Source organism: Camelina sativa, chromosome 3 (assembly GCF_000633955.1).
Source record: "Camelina sativa cultivar DH55 chromosome 3, Cs, whole genome shotgun sequence".
Lineage (NCBI taxonomy): Eukaryota > Viridiplantae > Streptophyta > Magnoliopsida > Brassicales > Brassicaceae > Camelina > Camelina sativa.
Genome location: NC_025687.1, coordinates 21,967,055 through 21,978,191, shown reverse-complemented (window position 1 = coordinate 21,978,191; position 11,137 = coordinate 21,967,055). Strand labels below are relative to the sequence as shown.

Sequence of the window (11,137 nt, the reverse complement as noted above, 5' to 3'; positions counted from 1 at the left end):
GAAACACGCTAGATGAAGTAGAAGTTCTGATATGTATTGCATCGATCTCTTTCTCTTCTTCTCTCTCGATCTCTCCCTAAACCCTAAATCTTTTGCAATGGAACCAAAACTGAGTGGTGGTGGTGTACCGGAAGAGGTGCTTCAGCCGCTGCTGATTGCTTCGGATTCATCCTCCTACTCTCTAGAAGACTGCTTGAAGTTTCTTCTAGAGTCTTCCAAGACGGATTCAGGGCGCTCCGATCTCGCTTCGAAGGCTATCCTTCCTTATATCTTACGTCTTCTTCCTTCCCGCCATTATCTGAATCTATCTCTCAAGATCCTCCGCAACCTCTGCGCCGGCGAGGTTTCCAATCAAAACTCTTTCGTCGACCACGGCGGTTCTGCTATCATCTCCGACTTGCTTGCAGAGAAAACCAAAACCACGGAGGAGGATCTTGAGACTGTTCGTCTCGGGTTGCAGGTTCTAGCCAACGTTGTATTGTTCGGAGAAGAGAAACGTCAGAGAGATGTGTGGTTTCCGTTTTTCCCTGAGAGGTTCTTCTCAATCGCTAAGATTAGAAGGCTTGAGACATGTGATCCTCTCTGTATGATTTTGTATGCTTGCTTTGATGGATGCTCTGATCTTGCTTCTCAGCTTTGTATTAGTGTTGGCCTCACCATCGTTGCTGAAACTATACGGACTTCATCTTGCGGTAATGATTTGTTTGTTTATCTCTGATTTAAGCAAATATAAATTGAGGTCTTGTCTGATTCAAATTGTCATTGTTTTTGTAGGGTCTATGGATGATTATTATTGGCTCAAGTTACTTGTTTCGAGAATCTATGTTGAAGACCATTGTTTCCCTCAGCTCTTCTCCAAGTTATACAAAGTTGTTGATACGGTTCTTGGTCACAAGGATGAGACGTTCACATCAGAGCAAGCCTTTCTTCTGAGGATGGTGTCTGATATTGCAAATGAGCGGATAGGACAAGTGTCAATCCCCAAGGATACAACTTGTTCCATTCTTGGATTATTCAAGAAATCTCTTGACGTTTTTGATTTTGCTTCTTCTAGCGAAAGGTCCGAGCTTCCTACGGGTTCAACTATAGTAGACGTAATGGGTTACTCTCTCGTGATAATAAGAGATGCTTGCGCTGGAGGTAGCCTTGAAGAACTCAACAAGGAAAACAAAGGTTCAGTTGATACTGTCGAGTTGCTCTTGTCCTCTGGAATGATACATCTCCTCCTTGATCTGCTTCGTAGACTTGATCCTCCTACAACAATAAAGAGGGCTCAACACCAGAGTCCTAGTTCTTCTTCTTCTTCTTCATTAAACCCTTGTCCATACAGAGGATTCAGGAGAGATATTGTGTCTGTGATTGGGAACTGTGCGTACAGAAGGAGAGAGGTGCAAGATGAGATCAGGGAGAGAGATGGGCTCTTCCTAATGTTGCTGCAGTGCGTGACGGATGATGACAACCCTTTCTTGAGAGAATGGGGTTTGTGGTGTGTGAGAAATCTGCTGGAAGGGAACCTAGAGAACCAGCAAGTTGTTGCTGAGTTGGAGATTCAAGGATCTGCGGATGTGCCTCAACTCCGTGAAATTGGTCTCAGAGTTGAAATTGATCCTAAAACATCCAGGCCTAGGCTTGTCAATGACACCTGAAGCTTCACTGCCATGGCTCATGTAATATGATAACTTTTATTCTAGTTAGAATTAGGATTATGTGGTTTCTTTCTTCACTAAGTATTAGCTGATGTAATTCTTTTCCATTTCAATAAATCTCTTATTCTTGATTCTTTCTTTTTGTGAATCTGTATCTGTTATTTCTTCTATACTCACCAATGATGCTAGTCTCGTTTTCTACAGGGTTCAGAATCTTATCTACTCAAAGAAGATGTATTCCCTTGCATATTTGGTTCTATTGACACTGGTTGAGAGACTTGTCTATGGTATGCAGTTTTTTTTACATGATAAGAAGATTAGATGTATCTAGAAAGAAGACCATTTTCACTTTACTTGTTTGTGGTTGCAGCTGAGGGTGCTCAGAACCGACTCGAGTTCACCGTTGTAAGATCATTTAACTGGATTGGACCTAGGATGGATTTCATCTCTGGCATTGATGGTCTTAGCAAGGGTGTCCCTCGGGTCCTAGCGTGCTTCAGAAATGTGAGTATACAGACTCATTCCTATTAACCGCCTCTCAAGCTTGTAGATTGGCGAAAGTGACACAGATAACCTTTATCTACATCAGAGAGCCTGTCCGTTTGATCATTGTGAATTTCCTCAAAGAAGTTGCATCTTTAATAGCCATTATTCTTTTGCATTGGTCACGATATTCATTTTTGTTTGAATTGATGATATAAGAATCGGTTTTGGTTATGTTTTGATTTGGGTTCAGTTTGTTCCATTTTAAACTTGAAAAGTCAATATGGTCAATAAACCCATTTGAATACAAACATTTTAGTTCAGCTTTGGTTTATCCCTATCCTAAAATCACATACTGTATCTCAAAGTGGCCGTGGCTACGGCCTTTGAAACTTATTTAGCTAAGAAAATGATGATAAATTCCTAAAATGAATTATTATTGTGTAAATTTTGTATAGGACTAAGCTTCTATGCAAAATACAAGAGGACAAAACTGATGATCTTCAAATTGTTGGATCAGTCCTATACGACATTTTAGAGGTAGGAGAGTGGTGGAAGTGTGTGACACAGTAGTGAATTGTGGAGGGCGTCTAGCAGGAGCTAGTATAGTTACAATTCTGGAGAAGATTGAAGAAGATACCAAAATGATGGGTTCAGGTAAAAGAACTGTTGTGGCTATGGACGGTGCACTCTATGAGAAGTACCCGCAATATCGACAGTATATGCAAGATGCACTGGTCGAGCTTCGCGGCCAGAAGCTTGCAAGTTACGGTGCGATCAAATATACCAAAGACTTTTCTGGGGCACGGTGCTGCTCTTTTGGCTGTGCTACCAACGCCATGTACTAGTACTTCAGAGTATAGATAGAGAGACTTGGTCCATTTGTTTATGTACATTATATCTTATTATATAAAGTTTGATGTCAAAATTATTAATTAACAATATCGCGACATGTGTCAATTGTATCATTCAGAGGTTGACATATGTCAATTTTAAATTTATTAAAACTATAAAAAATAAAAATGTAAAAATTCAAAATCTACCATAAAAACGTTTTATATAAAAGTAAAATAGAGAAAAGAAAAGCTAATTTTATTTAAATTATTTAAAAATTTTAAAATTTAGAAAAAATCACTATAAGAAAATTATATATATATATATATATATCATAAAATTTGAAACTATAATATTGTTTACTTATTTTTATTTTAAAAGAAAAAATATAACTTTTTATATAAGAAAAAAAATGACACTTGTCTCCCAAAAAATGACACTTGGAAGAGCTCTGTTTTAGACATTTGGCCCCCAACAAAAAGGTTCGCTCCTCACCAACGCAACACCACCAGCCCAATCATGAATGCACATTGGTTGCTTTCCAGGAACCATCAATCTGACAACGAGGTGAAGAAACCTGGACATTTGAATACGAAGATGGAGCTGACATGACTATCGTAAAAGAGAGCGCCTATTGTCAGGCTAAATTATCGTCCAAAGTCTGAGTAATTATATCATTCGCATCTATCTCTTAACCTTGATTTTTTTATGGCCTTCCAGATTGCCCATAAAATTCATGGTAATTGAAAAAGTTGATCAGGATCACCCTGTTGAGAGGCGTCTCTCCAGAAAACAAAATCCAAATTCGAGTACACCGACTCATATAGTAAACCCTTTTGACAAGACCAAAGTCAGAGATAAATCACAAACTTCACGTGAACGAGGACATTCAAAATAAAAATGTGATTAATAGTTTAACCGTAGAGTCGCATCTTTTACATCAAATATCACATTGGACACCTCGGTGTATCTATTTACTTACTAAAAATATTTACTTTATATTTTTTTGATAAAGTTAATTTTATTTTAAAAATTATAAATCCGCACATCGGGCAGGTCCTAATCTAGTTATATATATATCAGTAAGATTGTTACGAGCAGCAGCGAATTAAAAGTAAAAAAAAATCATTTTGTTATTTTTATATGAATTTTTGGACACGAATTAATTTCAGAATTTGTTCACATTCACACAACAGAATTATTAATCGAGCTTGGTTCATATGTATCCCCTAGAGACCCCTACTGTGTGAACAAATTAAAAAGTCTAATTATGTATCATCAATATTGTTAAAATGAAACACTGTAGCTGAAGCAGAAGTCTGAATTGATTCATTTCATTCTATAAATTTGTTGACAAGTTGATTAAATTTGTGTTGTTCCAAAAAAAAAAAGTTAATTAAAATTTTAAATTAAAGAATTTTTAATTTCACAAATATTTTCTAGCTCTCTGAGCTGATTTTTCTGGTTTTATTTATTTGACTGGAGAGTTTGGCTTAAGAACTTGTTTCGAAGGTACCCGTGAAAATTCAAAGTGAGATCTGAAAGAAGAAAAAATCCAAAGACGTCTCGTCTCCTCTGATCGATCACGATTCCTCCTGAATTCTCCATTCCCAGAGAAAATGGTACTGCTTCCTTCTCTGTCTCTTCTCCATTTTGTTCTCTTTATATGTTCATCTCTAACGCCTCAATTTTGATCAATCTCTCTCTCTCTTTCTCTCTCAATTTGTCCAGATCCGATTCATATTACTGCAGAACAGACAAGGTAAGACTCGTCTTGCCAAATACTATGTTCCTCTCGAAGAATCCGAGAAGCACAAGGTCGAATACGAGGTAAGCAATTTCAAATCCTCTCTTATCCTCTTATTATGTTCCCAGTTAACTCCAAAGCTCGTTTCTGATTCTTAATTTTGTTTCCTCCCCACCAGGTTCATAGGTTAGTGGTGAATCGTGACGCGAAATTCACCAACTTCGTTGAGGTTTGTGTTTTGTTGTAACGACGAGGATTGGGGCTCTTCAGAAACTATCTTGCCTTATAGAAATTGTGAAATTGTCCTCAATTTAGGCATTGAAGCAGAGAACTCGAAATAAGCCTCAATGAGACATGAAAATGTGATTAAGAACCAACAGTAGGGCTATTAATACTAGCACAGTATAGGCAGTAAGCTAATTTGATTATTTGAAGAGCATTACCTTGTCAATTGTGGTATGAGTCGTTGTTTGAGATGTTGATAGAAGCTCTGAGGTAGAACCCTACTCATCCAAGATCTTTATAGAGAAGTAGATATGTGTCTTATGAGACATGAAAATGTGATTAAGAAACCAACATTGTGAAAATGCATATAAATCCTGATTCAGGTTTTGTATAATGAGTTTTAGGGCTGTTGATACTAGCACATTATGATTATTTGAAGAGCATTGATATGTCGAACCAGCGAATTTTCTTCAATTGGGGTATTAGTTGTTGTTTGAGATGTTGATAGAAGCTGAGGTAGAACCCAACTCATCAAGATCCTTATGGAGAAGTAGATATGAGAATGTTGTTAAGAAAGCAATACATTTTGGAATGCATTTTTTTTGTTGTCAGTGGCTATTATTGTGAATCTGTCATGTGGGAAAATGATAAGACTGTTCTGCAACTATTTTTTTTTCAGTTTAGAACACACAAGGTGATATACAGGCGTTATGCTGGATTGTTTTTCTCCGTGTGCGTGGATATAACCGACAATGAGTTGGCTTACCTGGAGAGTATCCATTTGTTTGTGGAGATATTGGACCATTTCTTCAGCAATGTCTGTGAGCTAGATTTGGTGTTTAATTTCCACAAGGTAACAAACCTCCTTTGTTGTTATTACCCTTTATATATTTAGTTTCTCAAACTGCTTCATTGGATCCTTTCACTCTTATAGTTAGCATATGATGCTGTGCAACCACTGGTTTCGACTAGGCCTGGGATTTTAGTGAATTCAATCTTTAAGGGTGTTCTGAAAATTTTCACCCATGCAGCTTCTAAGGGCCTATCAGTGAAGCTTGTGTTTTCCAAAATCAAAAGCTAGTTTTGTTCTCTTCTTATTGTATTTTTCCGAATTCTAAGCTGACCATAATGGCCTTTAGATTAATATATGTACGTAGCATCCTCAAAAGCATTCTCCATTTGTGTCTATTTATGTGGATGCTTCTATGTGTCTAGATTTGATCTGTGTTTATACTCAAATTATTGCTACTAATTCCGTATGATTTCAATTAAAAGGTGTATTTGATACTCGATGAATTCATTCTTGCTGGGGAGCTCCAAGAAACAAGCAAAAGGGTGTGTATTTTTGTTTCAAGCTTTCCTCTTGCACTGAGATGTATCAGACATTCCCTTGCTTAACCGCTAAACTTTTAAATGTTGGGAACAAATATTTTCTTGCAGGCGATCATCGAAAGGATGTCAGAACTCGAGAAGTTGGAGTGATGATGCTTAATGCGTGCTTGTCCATCTGTTTTTTTTTCTTTCTTTCTTGGCGTGTCTGGAAGATTAGCGATGCTTTGGTGAGTTGAAGACAAATGGTGGTGTTAAGATTGTGAATGATATTGAATGATTCTGCTGAGATCGTTTGTTCATCCAAAAATTGTTATCTGTGATTTTCTTTTCAACTAGTGAGGTTACTTTTCTATATCGCAGGGCAGACATTGAATTCTGTATAAAATGTTTGTTTCGCAGAAATTTTATCACGCATATAGTATCTGAGAAGATACCAAACTTAGTTGATAGTAACTGTGAAATTATCAACGAAATAGAAAGACAAATACTGAGAAATGTGAACAGTGTCAAACTTTCTTTGGTGAATTGATTCTCAACACAACTTTAAAGATCCTCGGCAATCTATTCACTGGCCCGTATCTTTGGCCTTTGCTGTTATACAAATCCATCTCTGACCTCCATTGGTGGGATTCATCAAGTCATAGAAAGTAGAAACACAGGAACACGAGAACTTTTCTAACCAACCTAACTCTTCAACTCTAAGAAAGAAGTTAGCTGCCAAGCTCATCTTTACGGGGAGACACTTTGTAAGTTCCTACATTATTCAAACCAGGGCTTATCAGTGTCATGTATCTTTTCTTACCAACCAACTCCCCAACTCTAGTAAGTTACACATACTGAGCTGGCAAACGCAATTTTACGAAGAGAGACATTACTAGTTCCTGAATCAATCAAACAGATACAGAAACACGAAGATAAACACAGGGCTTATGAGTCATATATCTAATGCGATGCCCCTAATACCATGGTTCTGTTAAGTCTATTGAGGCAAGCAATTTCCTCTAGTTCTCCAAAGTTCTTCCAGTCTCACTGAAGTTCCCAAGCTCTCCAATAACTCAATGAACTCTCAATGTCTTTGCTCTTCGCAACGCAGGCACCATCTTCCAGTAAGAATCAGTAACCTCATTCTATATTTCTACCTAAGTCCTCATATTATTCTTAGATAAACAAAATTGTGCACAAACATCAAGCTTGACAAAGGTTCAAGGTCTACCACTTAATTGTAACACTAACCAATATCTATACACAAGACTCACAGGCCATATGTGTCATCTATGTTTCTTGTATAATGCCTACATCGTTCGATGGATTCCTCTTCTCAAGCAATAACAATTACCGTTTCTAAAATCCAACTAGCAAGATCCAAAGCCTCATAATTCTTCTTAGAAAACCCAAAACTGTTACACAAATAGTAAATTTTGACATAGGTTCAAGATCTACTACTTAATTGTAATATCACATCCATAGGAAAAAGAAAAATAAGACAAGAAAACGAGTGATGAATAAAAAGGAAGTCAAATCTTGGTCTTCTTGGGTTTCACAGGACATACTACAGGAGAAGCATCATCATCATCACCTTCTTCTTCATCATCAGACAAGATTTGGTCGGGGACATCATCATCTGGAACATTATGCTTTGTGATAAAATCCTTGAGTATCTTCATACTTTCCACTTTCATCGAAATCAATTGGTCCAATACAGTATCACCCTTGTTTGATGAATCAATGGTGTAGCTCTCTGTCCCAAGCTTGAACTCGGCTTTAACAAGATTCTTCACAGGGACTGAAACGTGACTCTCAATCTCCATATCGACCCTGAAATTAAAAAACTAAAGAAGAGGAAAGGAATCAAAATTTACAGCGTGGTAGTAGGCGCAGAACCCTAATATTGAATTTTAGTTGAGCTTCTTCGGTACCTGAAAAGTCAATTTTGGTGGAAGAAGAAGAGCGAAAGGACGATGATGATAGCCTACATAAATTACTAGTACTCGGACTTCAGTTATTTCGGTGAATTCGGTTTGGTTAATTCGGTTTTTTAGTTTTTTTGAGTTTTGAAAATCTTACCGAATTGAACCGAAATATATTTCAGTTCGATTATTTTGATTTCTCGGTTAATTCGGTTTTAAATTTTCAAAACAGAAATTTTATTAAAAACATGAAAAATCTAATTTTTCGGTTATTTAGAGATAATCTCGGTATTTTTGGTTTTATTTCAAATATTTCAGTTTTTTCGGTTTTGGTTTTTCCGGGTAATTGGGTTATTTTAGGTATAAATTTCGGTTTTGTTAGATTTTTTCCTAAAAAATAAAAAAAAATAATTGTTAAGTGTTTTTCCGGTTTCGGTTTTTCAGGTTGCGGTTTTTCTGGATGATTCGGTTCAGTTATTTTGGTTCGTTTTAAAATCCGAGGGCTATAAATTACCCTAAGAACCGTTAAGTGTTTTTCTTGTCCATAATTAATTGTAAAAATAAATTTTATAATAATTTAAAATCTATTATATACTGTATTTTTTTGGTAGACAAAAATCTATTATATTTTTACAAAATTGAATATTTATAAAAAATTTAAAATTAATTCAAAAAATCAAATAATCGATTGAAATTAAATAAGAAAATATATATTATTAAGTCAATAGCTCTTCTTCCAATTTTTGTATTTGAGCAACTTAAATAAGTACCATCTCTATCGGAGATCTTTTGTACAAGATGGACAAAATATAAAAATGAAAAAACAATGAGAGAGAGAAAAAGTTGTGTCTTCGCAAGATATTGAGACACTGATCAAAGCAAGAGTTCTCTAGCTGTCTCAGTTTTAGTAGTGTGGAGTAATTAATTTAATCAAATAATAAAGTAACAATATAAATAATATAAATTTATTTAAAAAGATTTTTTGCAAACAACATCACCCATGTGGATGCTCTAAGAAGCTCAAGTTTTGATGAGTAGTAGTTGTTCAGTTAGTTTGTAAATTACATGCACCAATTTATGATTTATGTTTAGATTTTACTTCTACTAATATCCATTATAAATAAGATCTTTTACATTCAAAAATTAGAAAAGACTTTTTTACTATTAACATTCTCTGTAAAATATTAGTAAAAAAATAGATTAAGGTCTGAACTCTCAAGGTTTAAAATAGGTCTGAAAGTATGAACCTCTCTCATTCACATCCTCCTTATTAGCCAATCAAAAATTTGCCATATAAACTATATAAATAAAATAAAATAATTAATATTATCTAAATAGTTAAAGAAATTGAAGTAAATTAACATTTGTACTTTAATAAATAAATAAAAATCTAAATATGAATTTTAAATTCATAAACCTAACATTAGTTATATTTTTTTAATTATAAAATCTAAACCTTAACCAATCTATTATAAACCCAAAGTAAAATATTTTTTTTATTTAATTATAAAATCTAAATCCTAACCATTCTTTTGTAAACCTAAATCGACATATATATATATTTTTAATTGTAAAATCTAAACCATAATATTTTTTAAAAAATCCAAACTGATGTATATATTTTTGATTAATTGAAACCTTTTTTTAATTTTGTAAGTCTAGGAAAGGGATCGACGTCGCAAGACCTTGATTTGATGTTATTTGAGTTTAAAGAAGGAGGATCGACGAAAAGCACAAATATTGTTTTAAATTTTACATATGTTCATATTTTTTTTCTGCAAGTAGGGATTTTGATTTGAGAAGTTTCAATATGTGTGGATCTAAAACCGAATAAGTATATCGATGAAATTATCAATAATTTAGTGCATGTGTTGACTATGCTGGTCTTCATGAATTGCAAAAATTTTATGAGAAAATAAATGATTTTGGTCTTGGAGTTTAATGTGTTAACAAGTTGTGTGGTAGTCTAAAAAAAATATTTTCAGTGAAAATTGTGAAGAAGTTGACGAGGAAGAAGAAGAAGAAGAGTATAACGAAAAACCGGACAGTAAAAATAACGATGACAATTACCATAAAATTGACAATGAAAATGACAAGAAAGAATATGAAAAATAAGAAAACATTGAATAAAAACACGAAATTATAGGTTATTGCGATCAATTAAATAAGAAAAACGAGATGAATTCATGATTTTAAAATTGTTTCGTTTTTCTGGTGGTCAATGAAATGGTTAAGGATATGTTTGATCCGCCTCGCTTGAACGTCGAGTTAAATTCATAATTTTTTTAATCAGATTTGATTTTATAACTGAAATTTAATTTTTTCTTTGATAATAACTTAATTTTTTTATAAGATAATATTTCATTACCGTCATCAATCATATATAATTTCATCAAAATATATCAAATAAACCCACAAGTAGCGTGGGTTCAAAACCTAGTACTTTAAAAAAAAATTCAAACTGATGTATATATTTTTGTTTAATTCTAAAAATGAAACTCAAACTTTTATTAGAAACTCAAACCAATATATAAACTCATTAATAAAAACACTACAGAATTTGTTTTTTTAATTAGTTTTATTTTTAAATATAATATTAAATGGCAGATTTTGATGGCTATCAAAGAAAGGGTGAATGAGAGATCTTTGGATCCAAAAAAATTTCTTAAAGTATAGATGGAAAGTTTTATTTTTTGACTTTTTTGACTAATCTCTTTTAAAATCAATAATAAGTGCTGCTGAAAGAATTAGCAGAATACAGTAAAACCTCTATAAATTAATAATGTTGGGACTAAGACATTTTATTAATTTATAGTGATATTAATTTATCTATAAATTAATAATAATTATTTTATAGTGTACATTAATAATTATTAATTTATAGATATATTTTTAATTGTTTATTTTTTAAAAAATTATGAATTGGAACAACTATAGCAAAATAAGATTAAACTTTCAGATGT

At 33.8% G+C, this 11,137-nt stretch overlaps 3 protein-coding genes across 3 annotated transcripts; 2 read left to right on the top strand and 1 right to left on the bottom strand.

The window, feature by feature from the left end:
- On the top strand, nt 98-1,646 carry LOC104779194 (ataxin-10-like). The gene is made up of 2 exons (XM_010503570.1): nt 98-692; nt 775-1,646. The coding sequence occupies exons 1-2, from the start codon at nt 98-100 to the stop codon at nt 1,644-1,646; spliced, it is 1,467 nt and encodes a 488-aa protein (XP_010501872.1).
- LOC104777699 (AP-2 complex subunit sigma) lies at nt 4,518-6,714 on the top strand (the record flags this gene model as incomplete). Its single annotated transcript, XM_010501997.2, is given in 6 exon segments — nt 4,518-4,585; nt 4,695-4,793; nt 4,889-4,939; nt 5,615-5,788; nt 6,211-6,270; nt 6,376-6,714. Coding segments are annotated over 6 exon segments (494 nt in total), but the record flags the coding sequence as incomplete, so codon positions are not given.
- On the bottom strand, nt 7,625-8,246 carry LOC104777698. The gene is made up of 2 exons (XM_010501996.2): nt 8,184-8,246; nt 7,625-8,096 (listed from the first exon to the last, which is right to left on the bottom strand). The coding sequence occupies exon 2, from the start codon at nt 8,073-8,075 to the stop codon at nt 7,782-7,784; it is 294 nt and encodes a 97-aa protein (XP_010500298.1). The 5' UTR covers nt 8,076-8,096; nt 8,184-8,246; the 3' UTR covers nt 7,625-7,781.